A 19,477-nucleotide genomic window follows, 5' to 3' on the forward strand; every position below is an offset into this window, starting at 1 on the left:
CGCCAATTCGCTCCACTCCAGAGTCAGGTTTACTGTAAAACGTAACCTCGAGTAACACCAAACCAGAAGGCAATTTGCATATGATCAGTTTAACTGACTCCTAAAAACGTCAATCACGCAGTTGAGAGTATAAATTACTGATATTGCTTGTTGTTTATTGTTCAAAGAGAAATTAAAAATTTGAATTAACAGAGGCAGCGAATTCGGCATGTTATCAAGGCATATTCTAAAGTTACATTTAGAAATTTCCAAACTTTGCTACATGCAGTTTGCTATCTGATGTATACATTTTGTAAGTTTGGACTGATTAAATTTTTTTTTATATTTCTAGATGGTTTAACTTCGAAAAGGTCATTGAAGCTTTGGTAGCTGACAATGTATACCACGCGAATATTTTCCATCTTCAAACTTATGCCAAGGATGAGTGTTTCATAGAAGACGATGAACAGTTTTACACCATGTTGAATTTCTATCACGACTTAGGAATGATTGTGAAACATCGCAGTACAGTCATTCTGAAGGCGCAGTGGTTAATCAGTCTATTTAAGAAGCTTATAACCATCCCAGCATTCAAAAAAGGGGTAGGAAAAAATAATCTATTATGCATCGAGATGATTACAAATCACAAGACTTGTTACCTTCCTCTCACTTGCGCTTTACGAAAGAAGTGGTAATATGATTGTCTGTTTGTTTGTTCGTTTTTTCACGTTGTTGGTACCTTTTACGACATTTTGAGTTTTCTCTATAACTTTCATGTGTCTTCCCCTCTCCCATTTCAATATTGCCTGATATCAACAAAATGCTCCCTAATATAATGCAACATTGTTTGGGGGGTGGGGAGGTAAGGGGGGTATTCAATTAACTAATTAGAGATGAATTACAAGATTTTTTTAATCATGTTGAGTGGACGTATGCTGTCCACCTACCAAGGGATGGCGAGCCAACTACTTTGCCCACCCATTGTAACCTTAGTAATGAGGAAAGGAGAGATGTTTTTGGTCCACTGCAAAATAAATAGAGCATTTTTAAAGAACGATTTTTAGATTGAACTTACTTTAAATAGGGAATTTGTGGTTTCAGGATCCTGTGCACTCCAAGTACTGGCTGGAACTCGAGACAAGTGGTGTCCTTAAGATGGAGCTTGTTGATCACGTTTTCTCCCCTCTTATTAAGCAAGGCGTTAACAAGGAAGACATCTTGGACATGATGGAGCAGTTCTGTTTGATTGCCAAATACTCACCATCTCCGGCTGACGTTCAGTACTTTGTACCATGTCAGCTGAGGTCCTCGCCTGAAGAGCTTTGTAAATTTGAGCCATCATCTACTGATCCTTGTCCTTTGTATCTTTATTTCCAAGAAGGCTTTGTCCCGCATGGTTTTTTTACTCGCCTTGTTTCAAAATCAGTTGCTTGGTGTGGTGCAAGTGGATCATCACAGCCTCCAAAGCTCTACCAGAATGGTGTATGGCTTGTTCTGGAAGGACGCGTCATTAATGACATGATCATGATTTGCAAGAAGAAGTTCATAAAAATCCTCTTGAGACAAAGAATGAAAAATGAAGCAGTTCCAGTGTCTAATTCAACTTTGGCTGAGGTTGCTAGAAGTGTGCGATTGTTTATAGAGAGCAGTTTAGAAAAGATGTCACAGGAGTTCCCATACTTGAGCAAAATGCAGCATGAATTTTGTGTTGAATGCCCTTACTGTCAGCAAGGAGGTTGCAGGTGCACAAACCACAACCAATTGTCCTGTACAGAAGAAGACTGCTTACACCTGCTCGAATTAAGACAAGGTCAGGATTTGATCTGTATGGAAAGCATGTCTAATAAAGTACTTACAGTTCCTGGACAAGAGAAATGGTTGTTGAACCAGGTATGAAGCATTCTTGGTAGATCTTCGTAAGTAGTTACGGAAACTAATTAAGAAGAGATTATGATAGCAGATATGATAACATTGTGCGATGGCAGTCGGATGAATCCGAATACCCAATTTAGGAAATATTTGTACAGATTGAGATATGATAGTGTCATAGATCCTAAAGCAATCCAGCAATAGAAATACTGTATGAAGTTGTATGTTTTACAATTGCGTAATTAACTTTGTTGGGTGATTCAAAACATGTATGAACGCATTCAACCAGTTCTTTTCCTTCTGTCTGGTTTATACTTTCGTGAAGGGAAACAAGAAGATAAATTTTCTTTAACAAAAGTACGTTTTTCAGTTAAAACGATTTTTATATACCGTACTTGGAAAATGACTTACTTTTCCTTTATAATGATGTTTTGATGTCATCATCCAAAAGGATTTGGCTCCGTCAGTGACAAAAACTTCACAAGTTGCATCAGTACGAGGTCACTCAGCAGAGTGCGACAAAACTTTGAAAGTTACTCTTCTGGCCAGTGAGTGGAATTCATCAAGGTGGGGTTTGTCCACCATCAACAGACACCTTGCCATCCTTATGGCCAAACGTAGCGACGTGGAAGTAACTCTCTTGGTCCCACAATTTGCTTGTTCTGAAGAAGAGAAGAGAGCTGCAGAAAGTCACAAGATTGTCATCAAAGAAGCAGAGAGACGTCCAGGCTACGACCCTCTTGACTGGTTAAGCTTCCCTCCGGAAGACCTGATAATTGACGTGGTCCTGGGTCATGGAGCCAAGTTAGGTAAGCAAGCCCAAATCATTAGGAAGTACCATAATTGCCAGTGGGTACAAGTAGTGCATACTGCGCCTGAAGAGCTCGGAATGTTCAAAAACTATCCGAGAGCCATTGCCAGAGGAGAAGAGAAGACTACAGCCGAAGTAGATTTGTGTAAATTGGCAAATCTAGTTCTAGCGGTAGGACCCAAGTTGACGGAGGCTTACACTGCCTATCTCCGCTCGTGTGAGGAGCAGCAAGATATCATGTCGTTCACTCCTGGAACATTCAAAGAGTTTTCTACCCTAAATCATGCTTCACTTGACTCTGTAAAGTTTAGGGTGTTGACCTTTGGTCGTGGTGACCCTGAGGACTTCGTTCTTAAGGGGTATGATATCGCTGTTAAAGCAATAGCTGAACTGAAAGACCACTCCTACCATCTGATCTTTGTGGGTGCACCTGATGGCAAACAGGAGGAAGTTGCGAAAGATTTGCTGCAGAATGGTATTTCTAGACGTCAGCTGACAGTGAGAAAGTTTTCACAAGGCAAGGAGAAATTGAAAGATTGTTTTCGTGAAGTTGATCTCTGTATCATGCCATCCCGAACGGAAGGGTTCGGCTTTACCGCGTTGGAAGCCTTTTCAGCTGGTCTTCCCATTCTTGTAAGTGGAAACTCGGGTTTCGGAGACGCACTGCGCACTGTACCATTCGGCACATCTTTTGTGGTCGATTCTGAGGACCCCAAAGTGTGGGCTGAGGCAATTGATGGTGTCCGAAAGAAGAACAGATCGCAGCGTCTTAAAGGGATTGAACAACTAAGGACATCTTATGAAGAGCAGTTCAGCTGGGAGAAACAATGTGACCTTCTTGTTGATAAGATGTGGGACAAAGTTTATGGCACAGGTATGTTGATGATTTTTATATTTCTTTCCGGAGACTCGTCTTTGGTTGTGGTATTCCAAACTTATTTTATCATTGATGTGAATACATCTTGTACCTTGAAATAGGTTTCTAAAACATAGTATGAAAGAGATTTTGTGGAATAAGGTCAGGTTAACATTTATCTTCTCCGGTTATTCCCAAGCAATTGTTGCTTTCCTTGCAAAAAAAAAAAACGTTGCAATGTAGAATGTTAACTAGCAAGTCTAGGATATTACCCTCGACTTTTTATTCCGATACTGTTTCTCGTTCTCGAATCAGAAGACATTGTTTGGTTGAGCTGAAAGAAGAGCCTGTTCCTGTCAGTGAAGATTTTGGATCAATTTGTGTTCTCATGAAATATTTTCCCGCACATGGTCCTGCAAACAAGGAAAGATCTCGTTCATTTGAGGGTAGTGCCCTCCATAAAAAAACGAAATCCGAGTACCCGATTGGATGAGTGTCCCTCTCAGCCATGATTTGGGCGGATATTTCTTTACTAGCAGTGAGCTTGGCGCCGAGCCAGATCATATACAAGTTTCACGCAGCTTGCAATGGCTATACCAGAAGAGTTCCCAGTGGGTTAAAAAAATATCCACGTTAAACTGAAACTTCGTTCTTTAATGTGATGATGGATTTTTTTCTCTGTCATAACTGAAACTTTCTCTTCCAGTTACATTGTATGATTCACAGAAACAAACCTGAAATCATTTTGGTTCTAGGGATGCTTGAGCGAACCCTCCAGAATCTTCAGCGGATGCAACTCTATGCAAGCACTGTTAACAACAGCGTTACCTTGACAGAGGAGTTAACGACGATTGTATCAGAAAAGGGATTTAGAATTTCTGACAATCAGGGGTCAGGAAATTGCATGTTCCTTGCCTTGTCAGAACAACTAGAAACCGTCAAAGGAATCAAAATCCAACATGGCCAGTTGAGACAGTCTTTAGTTCAGTACCTCAGAGAAAACCCAAAACTGGTGAGTTGCTGTAATCCTCATAAGTAAAAACAAATAGAGGTTGATCAGAAGTTTTGGCCACTGTGTCTATTTATCTCTCCGTTACATGAAGTGCTACTCGTCCTTGCTGGGACAGAAGTCCCTTTCACACCAGACATCTTCAAGCATTTTTTCAGGTTGGCCTGACAATGTTTCCACAAATTTAACTCCACTCGTGGAGAGAGGCACTTTGACAGTGAGGTGTCTTCTCTTAGAACTCGATAATACAGTCCTTTCAGAATCAATTCAGAATCAATGAGCTACCGTCGGTTTAACCCGGCTCTGAATAAGGTCAACATTATTAGTCTTTCTTACTAGTCTAAAATAATTTTTTCTTAAACAGAATGTTTTGGTTTTCTCTATTTGCCGACTTAGTTTACATTTTAGTCGCATAGTGGCGTTTGGTTAAATTCTCGTTTCTTAGAGGTGTGATCGTACCTATAAACGGCTTAATGTTTAATTGCAACAGGTTCATGGCGAGTCTGTATGTAACCGAATGGGTCAGCGGTCATATTGAGACGCAACTGCTGCTTTCCATTTAGATTCTTGTGGTGGGACACTTACATGATGTTTGTTTTAGCTCTTGCTGTTTGCCCACGGCGTTGAAAGCGTTAAAAGCTATCACTGAAGTCTCCACTGTAAAGAAGTTGTTTACTCTGGAGATTTCCTTGAATTGTACTCGGCCTGTTCAAAAGCTATTTGGAATTCAAGTATAAATTGCTGTCTCTTCTTACAGGCGGATGGAACAGATCTGTTTCACTTTGTCCATGGCCACGAAACATGGGCTGATTACCTAACATATATGGAACAAGATGGCGCTTGGGGTGATCACCTCATTCTCTGTGCAGCAGCCAATTGCTTCAAAACGTGCATTCATGTGGTCAGCAGTCTACAAAATGATGTAGTCATCAGGCCTCATTGTCCTGTTGAGGAAAGCAAGCCACTAGTACTGGGACATATTCATGAAGTACACTATGTCAGTCTTCAACCCATACAAGGTAAAAAGGGAAAAGCAAACGTCACGTGCCTTTCAATTTGAAAATGATGAAGATCGATTAACACCCGTAATGAAATTCGAAAGCCTTATGTTTCCTATGTAAAGCAAGAGGTGCGTCGAAGGGTTAGCCCTCAAACTGTTATCTCCTCTTAAATCACTACAATGGTTTGTTAGTTGATCTTTATCAGAGATAACTGTGAGAATGAACTAAGCTTTCCACTTCCCTGCTGGAAAAACACACCAGTGTCTTTTGTGACTTGAAATGTACCATTGCTGTCGTTTCACGGGTCGTGCATAATCATAAAATAAGCTACAAACTACACCTTCATATTTTGTTTTCTTCCTTTTTTAGTCTTGGTTTTTTGAAATAATGGCAGTTTTCCTTGGAGTGATATTTCATAGTCTTGCTTCTCACCATTGTGGTTGGGTTATATTCAGGACCTTGCTTCTCATGTCGGCTAAGTTTGTTGTTGATCCGCGGCTTTTCCCTCGGCGTTTTTCTTCAGGGTCTTCTTGTTTTTATTCTCATTAAATCAACATTCCGAATTCCAATCACTAGGAGGAGAACCATTTCCTGGGAAATATGAATTTTTGTTCGTTAATTTTGTTTTGTTTTGTTGTCGCATTTTGAGATTAAAATAAAGTTTTTCGGCAGCTATGGCTACAGACCAGGAAAACATTAACGAAGAAACAGAACGCAACCAGAAAAAATTGCGAAATTTCAGGAATCTCTCTCACGAAACTCTGTTCTTAGCTGAAGGAGTATATTTCTTACATTAAATATAGCTTTTAAGAGGTTGCACGTTTTTCGGTTTGGATGAGCTTTCGTGGTTTGATTGATATTTTGATATAGAGTAATTCATAGCTCAGTGTAAAAAGTAATCCCACACTGCTTTGATTTTCATTATTTCGGTCTGTGATTGGTCTAGAAACACGCACAATTCCCCATGTTCTAAACGAGTCAGGGATTGGGTTCGAGTTGGGACCGCAAAGCATCTATGGATTGATTGAAGGGACAGACGAGTCATATTTACAAAGTAATTCTGAAATGCCTCACTATAATTGTTGCGTTCCTGGCTGTACAAACAGCTTTAGGAACGCTTCACATCTGCATTTCTACAGATTACCGAAAGATGAGTTTACCAGAAAGCAATACAAAGTCATTTTGAAGAATGATTCGCTAAAATTGGACTCCACAAATACTCGAATTTGCTCAGACCATTTCGAAGGTGGCGAGAAACTCAGTCGAGCTCATCTGCCGACTATATTTCCTTGGAAAAAGGCAGAAAGCACTAGACGACAGCTAAAAAGAGTCATCAGCTTCGAAGAAAATCTGGCAATTCAGGAAGCAAAAAAGAAGAAGAGGGAGGAAAAGAAAGACATGGCACAAGCATCAGTGACAGTCGAACATGAGAACAATCGTGAGACACAAACATCTCTCACAGGATTGGAAATCGAAACAATGTTAAAGGAGTTGCAAAAGCTTAAAAAGGACATCAGTGAATTGACAAATGAAAAGAATCAGCTGCTGGAGAAAAATGCCAAGTTGAGTGAAGAAAATGCAAACCTACTCGAGGCAAACTTAAAACTCGAGCAAGAAACAAAAAGACTAAGACACTCTCTTGAAAACTTTCGTTTCGATATTGAGAAATATAAAGACAATGCTGAAGACATTGCCTTTTATACTGGTTTACCAGACTATAATGCACTGCTGATATGTTTCGACATGGTTAAAGATGCAGCAGAGCATATTGAATATGAACATGAACGAACGCACCCAGGAATTCAGTGTGGCAGACCTCGATGTTTAACCAAGTTCCAAGAGTTTACTTTGACACAAGTGAGATTAAGGCTTGGATTGCTGGAAAAGGACCTTGCTCATCGGTTTAGTGTCTCAAGACCCCTTGTATCCAAAGTTTCAAGGGCCTGGACGAGATTTCTGAGGGGACAGTTTGAGCCACTTATTACTATTCCACCCAGGGAAGTTCTCAAACTCTACATGCCTGACATTTTCAAATCCTTCTATCCAGACTGTGTCATTATTGTGGACTGTACAGAGTTTGAGATGGAGAAACCTTCAGCACTTAATTCTCAATCTGCTTGCTACTCGTCATACAAGTCTAGAACGACGATGAAAGCCTTGCTTGGTATAACACCCAGTGGTGCTTTATGTTTTGTCAGTGAGCTATTTCCTGGTTCAACTTCTGACAAGGAAATAACAGCTCAAAGTGGACTGTTGGACAAGTTACAACCTTATGATCAAGTTATGGCAGACAAAGGGTTCAACTGCACTGATGAGCTTGCTTCTGTGGGAGCAGAACTGATTAGACCAGCATTTTTGGTTAAAGATACACAATTCTCAAAAGAAGAAACCAACCACAACAAGATTGTTGCCAGTTTGAGAGTACATGTTGAGCGATTGATGGAGAGAATAAAGAATTGGCACATCTTTGACCACCGAATTCCAATTACTCTTGCCCCCATAGCATCTGATATGTTATTTGTAGTGGCTGGACTTTCTAATTTTTACCCTCCTTTGATTAATTAAAATTTATGTGAATATAAAGCAACATTTTAATACTTAACAATGGTATGGATTTATGTTTTATTGCCTTGCATTAAAATAGCATTGATAAACTAGTGTTTGATAATGTATTATGATATTGCCATCATACCACTGGACTGTAACCAGACTGGTTATAAGTCATTAAAATAATCCAAGCACACTACACATGTAGTTAGTAAATATTTTACTCAGTCAAATATGAACATAACTGTGTACAATGTATAAAAATACTGAGTTAATGTGTATAGACAAAACAGATCGCTGTTTCTTTCAAGACAAAGTTTATCTAATCTTAGCTATAGCAAATACCTATAGGGTGGTTTTTAAAAAACCTGTGAAACAATTAATACTATTTACTTTCTAATAGTGCCAGTATTAAACAATAGAAACAAAAGCATTTAAGCAGAAAAGCACTAAACATGTACAAAACTTAGTACGTGTTTCACAGGCTTTTGAAAACCATTCTACCTTCACAAATATATTGTTTACACTCTGATAGTACTAAAAAGTGTGCAACATAATTTGGGCAAACCACTAATTCCCATTAAATTTTGATTTGCCTATTTCATTGTATAGTTTTCTTAAATTACACACTTTTACTGAAATGAACACATTGATTTTGACTGTTTTAAACTGAACGAGCATTCAATTTAGGAATTCCATACTTGACTCTAGGATACACAAGTTCTGGAACAATCCAGTCATTAAAAAAGGATTCTAGCTTGGGCAAAATAGACTTCCAGCGGTCTATTGAAAAATGTACTCTTTCACAAAACAGTGAATCACAGCCTGAACCCTTTACAACAAAATCTGTCCACTTTCTTCCAGTAACAAACATTTGCTGATGGACTTGGTAGAAGTATTTGTGTTTGTCATTTAATCTCAATGCATTACTGTTCTTTTTGCAAATGCTCTTGCGTAACAATGCCTTTTCTAGTGTTTCATCCTTTGATGTCTGGACATACTTAACTTCTATAAGTCCCTCTGAATCAGAGGCTAATGGATCATGTACAAGGCCATCGGGGCTAGCACCAAGGTAACCATGTTCTTTTGAAACAAAAAACCCACATTTTGAGACTGTTATGCCTTCATCTCCTTGACTTTGCTTGAGAAGCTTGTAATCATTGATAATCTGGTCTTCCATTTTCAGTCCTTCCTCCATTGACTTACTTTGATAGGCCTTGTTGTAACCAAGTATATCTTTAATTATCTTAGTAGGGGACGTACTTTCTCTCTGTACAGCTACACGGTAACATTTTGTGGCAGTAATCCTTGGTTGTCTGTGGCAATGCCATAATTCAGTGTTTGATTGACCTCTAGTTTGTTCCTCAATATCTTGCCTTTGTAAATCATCAACCATAAGATTTCTCTTTGCTTTTTCAAACTTTTCTTTTAGCTCTTTTGCTGACACGGGATGACATTTGACTGGTGAAAGCAGAGAATCCTTTACATCCTGAAGTTTCTTTACTTCCTGAGGCAGTATATGTGTCCAAGCTACAGTGTTTCCTGATACCCTCTGGTACTCCTTCATCATTTCAAAAAACCTTGACTTGTTTTCATCGCGACAAGCATTTTGGTTTGCATTTACTGGAGAGTGATGAAGCTTACGTATCTTCTTCTCTTTCGTGTAGTCGTGCTTCACAAAAGTCATCTCATTTATGGGCTGTATTGCACCTTTTCTCTTTCGTGGCACATTCCACTTGCATGGTTTGGAGGTGCATGACTCATCAGACTCATCCAGTTTTTCCCTTACTTTACAATAGTTTTCTAAAGCAAAAAGTGTTGATACAACATGGTTACATCTCCCATCTATGCCAGCAGGGCATTTGCAGTGGGCTCTTAGCATCTTTCCAAGTGAACTAATAACTAAGTAGCATGTATAAACTTTGTCCTTTTTCATAGATGGGAGGACTTGGCTTTTGATGTAGTGCTTGCCATTTTGTTGTAGGTGGCCTATGTACAGGACATGACCAGATTTAAAAAAGTTGAATCCTTTAACAAGTGGCTTAGCAGTGGAGAGCTGCTTTTTACATTCTACACCTTCGATCATAAATCTCCACACAGTTCCAAATGATATTTTTGGTAGTGCCTTTATATCTGGTTGGAATCCTTCTTTTGGGAATGAATCCTTTACTTCAGGCTCTTGATTCTCAAGTACGCCAAGTTGAGCTTTTTTCCGTAACAAATTGACGCCGCCATCCGGATCACGCAAGTATTTAACATCAAATCCATGCTTGATGTAGTCGTGTACTCTATAAGTCAAAATTAGAGCACTCATAAGTACGAGAGGACTTTATTAAATTCGAAAATTTCGATTATATTAAATTTTTACTCTTAGGAAATTTTAATAATAATTCTGAAAAGGCATATAATTACAAATAAAGTTGTTATAAATAAAAATAACTTATTGCGTGTAAAGGTTCTTAGTTTAAAAGTTGCCAGCTTCGATACGAACCTCGACACTAAAGCTTTCTTTGTTCCCGTCGTTTTTGCACCTCTGCAAAGCAGCCACCTCTTCAACTGGACAACGCTACATTTTTCAACAGAATCCCTTGGAAGTTTTGCCCCAGGAATATCTTCCTGAGTTAGTTTAACAGTTAGTTTGGCTTTGCTCTCGCTTTCAGCCATATTGATTTGGAAAATCTGTCCCTTCAAACAATCCATAGATGCTTTGCGGTCCCAATTCGGACCCAATCCCCAACTCGTTTAGAACATGGGGAATGTGCGAAACAAATCATACGCCAAACGAAAAAAAAATCGTGACCGGTCGTTTGGCCCCAATTTCAATAGTTTGCCTGTATTTCCTTTAAAACTTCATTGACTAATAACGATGCGAAACTTCATTATTATTGGCTGTTGTAATTACTTTGATTTTTGATTTACACCAGCCAATCAAAAATTACTCCGAAAAGCCATAAATTATTAATTGCAAATTTTTAATTGCAATATTTGCTCCTCTCATTGAATGATAGCAAAAGTTGTTTCGCGAATTTCTGTTCAACGATTATGGAACAGCACTCATAGAGGATATTCTTATGTGTTATTGGTGCCATTGTACTTTGGTGCCGCCAATGTGTGTTCACTTTTTAAGCTGAACTTGACGGTTTGCTCTTAATTGTAGTGCTTGAAGTAATTCACAGAATTCATTTGTTATTTATCGTTTACCTTTATTACATATTTAAATGGGAACAAAGCTAATTTGCTTAGATAATACATGGGAAATATAAAATAGGAAAATTAAAAATGCGAGGAAGTCTGAAGAAGCCATGAGGGCTTAGAGGTGAGGCTCCCTCTTTAAATTAGAGTTTAAGTCAAACTAGAATGTAGAACGTAATTGAACAAGTGTAAAGTACGAATTACGGAAGTCGTGGAATGCAGTACCATGGTGGTTGTCGATCATTTTTGCTATCAGCCTTGGAAAAGAACCCTGGCGCCCCGGGGAAGCTTTCGAACTCCTCACCGTGAGAGACTTAAGGCAGGCAATGCCATCATGAGTATGATGTTTGAGTCTATTACCATAATACTCTGTTAACGGCTTGTTATCATTTACTCAATTGTTTTACTTATAAAGTGATTCCTTTTCAAATTAGCCAATGTATTTTGCCATTTAGACCTTAGTTCCACTGGTGATTGAGTGGTTTTTCAAAGTGTGTATCTTGCGATTAAAACACGTTATCAGAACATACCAGTTATGGCTGTTTGGCGAAGGTATTGGAAGAGACATGTCTTCGTGGCATTTTAAATGCGATTCCACTAGCTCTGTGGTCCAGTGGTAACCATTTAGATGCCATATATTATCAGTTTAGCGAGGATCGGCCACCCATATCAGATCTTCCCTGCAAAATCCTCTTTTCTTGAAATCGGAGATGTTTGACAACCGAGTTCAAGACTGAGTAGAAAGCTGCTAAGTATCCAACGTATACTTTTAGTTAGAGGACTTTTGTAAACATTTTCGATCATTAATTCATTCCTTATCAACTAAAAACTCAATCAACACTTGTCGTCATATTCATGTGTAAAGACAAGCATCAAAGTAGAGTATTGGTAGAGTATCACTGATCTGTATTGTTCTATATGTTAAAAAAGATTAATAGATTATGAAATATAGTAAAATAAAAAGATTAGGACATAGAAAGGTTTTCCTTTTGTTGTCTGTATTCTCCTACATTGTGTTTTCCTTTCTCGACCATGAAACGCCCACAGAAGGAAATTTTCGGGGAACACTAAGTTCAAATTGGCTGAAACTTTGACAAAACTGAAACGGGAGTGTTTGGTTATATTTTCGAAGATAAATCAGATTTTCCTTGGAGGTGTCTTAACTATTTGATTAAGTGGTGTCTTTAACTCCTTTCCAAGTAATAAGCATCCGGAATGTGCTTGTGCGTTGAAACATATCATCTTGTTTAGCGGTATTTGAATCATACTTCTGTGGAAATGGAACATGAGAGTGGTATTTACTTTTGCGCAGTTATTTAACCTATACTGTTCAGTGTTAGGTAATATTTCTTCTTTCAGGTGCTAAAATTCAAGAGCTGTACTGGATTTTTAAACAGTCTTCGTCTTAACTGGGAAATGGACATACCAATTTTTTAAATGTTTTTACACTGCAAGATTGTCATAGGCTTGTTTACAGTAACAACTTTCAGACATGGCTAACACTTGTGCATTGCAGTTTCTTGTTTAAAGTCAAAACATAAAAGAAATTATTAAAGATATATCCAATAACCTTTGAAATAAGAAAGATGGTTAGTTTTTAGCACGGCGAAGCGATTCAGAGAGAGGTTTTTCCATCTCGTCTCGTTCTTATTCTCATATGACGCTTTCGACATTGCTTATCGTAGCTGTATGCGAGACGCGTGTCAACCACAGTCCTTATAATGGCGTAAGTCATCGTGGGGTCTCTGTGGCCCAGTGGTAGGGCATCGGAGGGAGAAATCAAAAGGTTTGACATTCGATTCCTTCTGGGGACTTTTGTCCGAAGCTCGAGACAAGACTATTAAATATCTTCTCCACAACCGTTCAAATGTAGCTTACCTACTTTTTGTTTTACCTTTTTTCAGCTGTGCGTCTTAGGACTACTGCAGCTCGATGCACAGTGTGGCCGGTCACTCAGTCAATAACAAGTAACTCCGCGCGCATGTAGTTTTCATCTTGTTTGATAGAATTACAACGCTTTTAATCCATTTGGCATACCCTCAATCATGGTTTTCCCTCATTAGATGATAACAATGCGTTAATTTCTTCATAATTTTTTCTTCTTCAGTGAGTTATCTTTTTTATTACCTTTGCTGTCTTTTTATCACGCTCTCTTGCAAAGGGAATAACATACAATTATTCATTTACTTACGCAATTTTAAATTTAGGCATTATTACGGAGATCTTCTGATTTTGATGATATCAGTGTTTCGATTGCGCTATTTTAGAGTTTCAAAGTAATTTCCTAGTCAGATAGTACTTTGGAAAGACAGGAAGATGGTCAAAATATTTCCAACAGTGATAAGGTGTTTTGACAAGGACATAAAAAAGCAGCAATTAAGGTGGCTTGCATTAAACCACCCCTAATTTTCTTAAACAGCCGGTGATCAAATATAAAAGAGATCGTAGAAAAACTAATGTGATTTCATCAGCAGGTTTCTTTACTTTTCAACTTTGGTTAGAGATTTGCAAATTTTGATGAGTTCATCTGTTACAAAACTAGAAAACCAACCTTATCGCATATTCTTTGTTCTTCCCTCTCTTGCATTCCTTGATTTCCATCCTATGCTTGACACTTTGCGAGAGGGAAAAAGTGAAATACAACAAGAACCATGAATAACTACTTCAAATTTACCTTATATTAGCAGAAATCAACGCATGTAAAGAGAGAGAATTTAGATGTTGAATGGAAAAAAAAGACCTCTCAAAAAAATGAATTCGTCGTAAAGCCTACCAGTGTAATGCAGTGCCCGCTTTACATTCAACATGGCAAGGGTAGAAGAAAAAGATTCTAAATTAGGGCCTGTCTCTTCATCCAGGATTTTCTTGACAGCTGCCGGAGTTAAGTCTAGTTTCTGTTGTTTAAATTAAGTTAAAAGGAGTATAGCAACTCTTTTCGGCTAGCACATTGTTTTGGAATTACTGGTAGATGCCGTCACTGGATCAAATCCTATCTAGATGGAAGGAAGCTGAGGGTCGCCATTGACGGAATACTCTCTGATTCTAAGGCCTTAAATTTTCGGGTACCCCAAGGGTCAGTCTTAGGGCCCAAAACTGATCATAATTTATTTGGTCCCACTTAGTGATATCGCTCGTAGTCATGGTATCACGTTCCATGCTTATGCAGATGACTGCCAACTTTACATCGCGTTTTCGAGGGAAAATGTTTCTATGACGAAGTACAACATGGAAACTCTTCATGCTGAGATCAAACAATGGATGTCAGCCAACATGTTGATGTTAAACGAGAGTAAAACTGAAATAATGGCAGTAGATGGACCTCGACGTAATCTGATCGAACTACAACCACTCACTGTTGGTAACAAGGAAGTTGATGTCACCAAGTGTGTTTGCCTTCTGAGTGTTGACTTTGACAGTGACTTAACCTTAAAACAACATGTTCGAAATGTCGCAAAGAAATAGTTCTAAACGCTGAAAAATATATTCAAGATCAGACGCTGTATCAATGAGACTGCAGCTAAGGCAATGGTTCATACAATGATTACATCTAAACTTGATTATTGCAATGCAATTCTCTATATATGGTCCGCCAGAGTCAACGCTAAAGTACTTCACCAGGGTTCAGAATCTCTCTGCATGTTTCATCTCTCAACATGGTAAATATGAACACATAATTCCAGTTCTTAAACAATATCATTGGCTGCCTATACGTCAACGTATTCACTATAAAGTTCTAATGCTGACTTTCATGTCGTTAAACGGTCTGGCACCAACTTACCTTGAGGAACTCATGAAGAGGAGACCTATGAAAAGAACTAGGGCTGATGGCAACAATGACTTGGTGATCCCCACCATCAAGCATAAGTCCTTTGGAGGAAGATCAGTGGGCTATGGGGACTAAACTATGGAATACCTTACCGAAAGAACTGAAGACATGCACGAACATTAACACTTTTAAGAAATTGCTAGAGACATTTCTATTTAAAGAGGCCTACTTGCAGTAGTTGTATACATAACGTGCATTTTTGTTTTTCTATTCACTTACTTGTTTATTACTCTTTTCTATGCATTTTACATTTTTATCTTCGTAAATACCTATTTTTATTTATGTATTTCTTTGTTTTTTTTTCAAGATTGTGAAGCGCTATAGAGTAATATATTTAGCGCTATATAAATTTAAAAAAAATTATTATTATTATTATTATTAAAGCAGGTGACTAATAAGCATGTTTTTAGCTCGGGGTTTTCTTACAACGTGAATAAAAGCAAGTACTGCCCTACGATCCAATCCTTTGGTAACCAGAAACCGGAGTCTACGATATAACGTTTTCACAATTACCTTCATCTTCTCTGACGAGCTTAGAGGGTAAAGGAAAGAGCGAGTGTGCTTAAAACACACTTTTGGTCAACATTCTATATTTATGAAAGCTAATGAATGAGTTGACCGGGCAAACATTTCAAGTTGCAAGAATTAAGTTATTTCCTAGCGATTTAGAGCTACTCTTGTGACATGTCGTGACCAATAACCCTTGCGTAAGGAGAGAAGTTTATCGGTATATTTTGTAACATATTTCGTGGTTATTACAAGAAAAACTTACACTTCCTTCGTATCAAAATTATCTCAATCCATTTCTGATAAAACAGCGACGAAAAGCGTTCTCTCTCTCTAATGTAAGATCATTTTTTCGGACCTCGAAACAAACTTTCGCTATATACCTCATTCTAGCAACTTGCCATGCTTGTGCAGTGGCGACCCCTGGCAACTCATTCATTGAAAAAATATGTACTGGAATGAAAAGAGATATAAGCAAACAAGCGATAACTAAACCTACAGTAAAGTACGAATTTCTCGCATTTCCATTAAGGTCACGCTGAAGAACAACTGTCATGGCGGCTGCCACTGAGGGTTTGAACTGCACTGTGCTATGTGCATAACGTTCTTCCTTCATACATTTGACTCTGTAAATTAACTTTACAAGATTCATAACGAGAAAGATGCACACTGTATTTCTATCCAAATGTAACTTTCTCTAGGTAACACACCTGAATGAATGTCTAGACATAATGAAGATCACAAATCATCGGCATGGTATCTGAACCGCTTGATCCAGTAAAAGAAACACTCGCCGGCCTGGACAGAACAGACAATATCCTAGGTTAAAGGGTTATAGGGTGGAAATGACGTGTTTCTTGATTCCATAGAAGCCAAGTTAGACGCTCACATTTCTTTTAATTCGTAGGCTCTTTCCACGTGCAAGACTAAGCGCTAATATGAATATTAAATTTGAAAAAATTCAAATGAGTTTTCCGACTTCAAAAGGCGGGTTCAAAATAATCGACACCGTGTTGTTTGGTCTGATCCGTTTAATTTTAAAACGAAATAAGATGCTGCCCTTGCGAGAGATTTCCAGCTTAAAGTTCAATAGTGTAGTAATTAAGAAATATCGACTCGAACTTGAATTAACTTGAACTTAATTAAATATTCTAATAGTAAAGCATTTTCTAGTAATTGCAGAAACAGTAATTCACATAGCATGAAGAGGGATTTATCGTTTCAACAGGTTTCCAATCTGGACAAGTTATCGTCACTCTCAGTAATAATAGTAATGATAATAATAATAATAATAATAATAATAATAATAACAATAATAATAATAATAATAGTAATAACAATGTTTTCTTATGTGCGTATTTCAAGTCTCAATGCGCTTAGACCTGCAAAATCAATCTTAACTCAAAATAACTATAACACTGAAGAAGTAAAACATATAAAACAATTCTCTTAGAGAAAAAACTTCCGAATAACAATGTTTGTTAGGCAGCGTTGAAGGGCGAAACCGAAACAACACTTTCAAGAGAATTTGTGAGAGTATTCCATGATGTAGATACGTAGAATTCGAAGGAAAACGTACGTTAACTGTATGTCGCATAGTTTACGGTAGGAATAATGAGAAGTGATTCTGAGGAAAAAAGGATTTCGTGGTGGATGGTATTCTTGTGCCAGACTCAAGAAATAGGTCGACTTTCAAGAGCGATCAACCAAAGTGACATTCATTTTCAGCTGTTGTAGTGTTATTATTCATTTAGATCAATTTCTAAGGTAATCACCGCATCTTACACTGAATTCAGGTTCTTCGGGGTTATTGTGCTTCATTATACAAGCTTGTGCGACAGTCGCATATTTCCGGTAGAGTCCATGCTAAATTACAAGTTAAGTCGAACCTTTCCTAACCGGTCACCTTTCATTAAGCGGTCGGCTGTCAAAGTCCTCTATGAAACGGTAGTGGTCACCTTTACAAAGTCCCAACAGCCTGTTGGTATTGTTTTCCAATTTAATTGAAAGTTCACTTAAGCGGAACCACTCAATAAAACTAAGAAAGATGAATAAATGGGGTTAGTTTCTGAAGAAACTGTGGTGCTGCGGCGGTGGAGGAGTATAACAAGTAATTTGGTTTTATCAGTTGAGTTGATAACGTAAACTGGGCGCCGTAGAGAGCTTCGAAGCTGAAGTTTCGAGCGTTGGCTCTTCGTCAGAGCGACAATTTCCCCAGTTTATCACAAGGCAAAAGGTTAAATGCGTCAACTAAAAGCTCAATTCATGTTTTTGCAAACACCTACACGGGCATGAAAATAAAATGACCTTGAAATCGTTTTTGGTCATTTTTCTTTTGTTCACAAGAATTTCAGAGGTACAGCTGTGAGGGTAGCTATCATGTATTATATTTACTCAAGGGCAGAAGTTGCTAAGAATCATATATTTCGAAATCATGGGTAGAAAAAGTTGGAAAATATATTCTGGTCGTGTGCTGGGGAATCAAATAATTATTTTTTTCGCACTAACGAAGGCGAAACGTCAGCTTGAGAAAATAATTTAAGATGGCCAATTTAAATGATCAATTCAGTTTATAAAACTAAATTATATCTCCTCCTATTCAATAAAAGAACCAATGAATGAGCCCGAATTAGTTAAACCTATGCGTGAAGTGCGTGACGATAAACGTAATGACAAACTGCGTGACAAATTAATATTTAAGACTTTCAACCGTAATTTTTGATCTCAAGCTTCATTATGGTGTCTTAAGTGTGTCTTGCTGACGGTTCATATTAACTGACCTGAGTCTGGATCATGATAGTGAATGACCTGAGTCTGGATCGTGATACTGAATGACGTAAGTCTTGATTATGATATTGAATACACTGAGTCTGGATGCTCAGTTTCAAACGTCGAACAAAGAAAAGTGCTGAACTGCCGTCCTCTTTAACACATTAGTTTCTCTCAGAATAGCTGGGCAAGTCATGAAACAAAATGGCAGACCGAGGGGAAGGTTTAGCAATCTCGTCTCTGGTTGGTCAGCCGAGATCTTTGAATGACCAAATTTTTTTTGCCTGACAGGGTCGCCTTAACTTCTAAGGCGAGACAACTTCAGAAGCCGGTAGCCAATCAAGCGATCATAAACACAGTTTTAAGTTCACATGGAACTCTAAAATTTTGAATTGAGAAAAAGTAACGTAGAAAAATTTCAGGAAGAGAGGGAGGGTCTCTAATTACTTTAACCTATAATTTCTGAGTTTTTAATCAGATACAATTGGATACACATTCTACTTTTAGTGGTGCTAGAATTGAAATTGTAGGGATGTTGACATGTATTCCACGGGATGTGGTGTTTATTTGATTCAAAAATTTGTTGAAAGCGAAAATACTACACGGCCTGGGCTGGAGTTAACTAATGCAATGGTTAAACACTTGTCTTAAAAGCAGCTCTTTAACTATTTATTTCGTGGTAAATTTCAAAATACGCGGTTCTATTTCAATCTCTCAGTAAAATTTTCAACATAAACTCTATTCCCTTAGTTACGATACGGTCCTACAGTTATCAACACAACTGAAGTGTGTGAATATCTCAATCATCTAACAGCTCAATTTATGTGGTTGTAATAACTACATCCCAAGTAATCAGGGTAAAATCTTTATGTATATAGAAAAAAAAATTAAAGGACTGAAGCGCTCCACTGTAACGGCAGCTGCTGCTGAATATTTCCATTGGGTATGAGACAAATTAGAATTATTCAGTATCATAACGTATTCAGTTGCAAACTTGGCCAATAATTAGTGAATATTGCAAATATGGAGGGAGGGGAGCATTTACATACTTTGTTGTGTCTTTTTCGGCAAAATATTTATTGAAATTTCGAAAGTAAAGGTTGAAGTTTCA

The 19,477-nt window shown here is 38.0% G+C and overlaps 3 protein-coding genes across 5 annotated transcripts in view; 2 read left to right on the forward strand and 1 right to left on the reverse strand.

The window, feature by feature from the left end:
- LOC131781893 (uncharacterized) overlaps positions 1 to 14,752 on the forward strand; it is a 41,896-nt gene extending 27,144 nt beyond the window's left edge. Inside the window, exons 11-16 of one of the 3 annotated variants that reach the window (XM_066167077.1) lie at positions 332 to 581; positions 1,081 to 1,869; positions 2,300 to 3,533; positions 4,271 to 4,527; positions 5,282 to 5,543; positions 14,387 to 14,752. In XM_066167077.1, the coding sequence (XP_066023174.1) occupies positions 332 to 581; positions 1,081 to 1,869; positions 2,300 to 3,533; positions 4,271 to 4,527; positions 5,282 to 5,543; positions 14,387 to 14,478 (2,884 nt within the window). In that variant the 3' untranslated portion in view covers positions 14,479 to 14,752. Of the gene's footprint in view, positions 1 to 331; positions 582 to 1,080; positions 1,870 to 2,299; positions 3,534 to 4,270; positions 4,528 to 5,281; positions 5,544 to 10,056; positions 10,693 to 13,168; positions 13,448 to 14,386 lie in introns of those variants that run through there. The other 2 variants (XM_066167078.1, XM_066167079.1) reach the window with 2 other exon arrangements.
- Positions 5,583 to 8,676, forward strand: LOC131773541 (uncharacterized). The gene has a single exon (XM_059089490.2). It carries the CDS (start codon positions 6,591 to 6,593, stop codon positions 8,088 to 8,090), a length of 1,500 nt encoding a protein of 499 aa, XP_058945473.2. The 5' UTR covers positions 5,583 to 6,590; the 3' UTR covers positions 8,091 to 8,676.
- Positions 8,699 to 11,749, reverse strand: LOC131778667 (uncharacterized). Its single transcript, XM_059095073.2, has 2 exons — positions 10,564 to 11,749; positions 8,699 to 10,360 (listed from the first exon to the last, which is right to left on the reverse strand). The coding sequence occupies exons 1-2, from the start codon at positions 10,770 to 10,772 to the stop codon at positions 8,737 to 8,739; spliced, it is 1,833 nt and encodes a 610-aa protein (XP_058951056.2). The 5' UTR covers positions 10,773 to 11,749; the 3' UTR covers positions 8,699 to 8,736.
- Positions 14,753 to 19,477: the final 4,725 nt, after the last annotated feature.

Source organism: Pocillopora verrucosa, chromosome 5 (assembly GCF_036669915.1).
Source record: "Pocillopora verrucosa isolate sample1 chromosome 5, ASM3666991v2, whole genome shotgun sequence".
Lineage (NCBI taxonomy): Eukaryota > Metazoa > Cnidaria > Anthozoa > Scleractinia > Pocilloporidae > Pocillopora > Pocillopora verrucosa.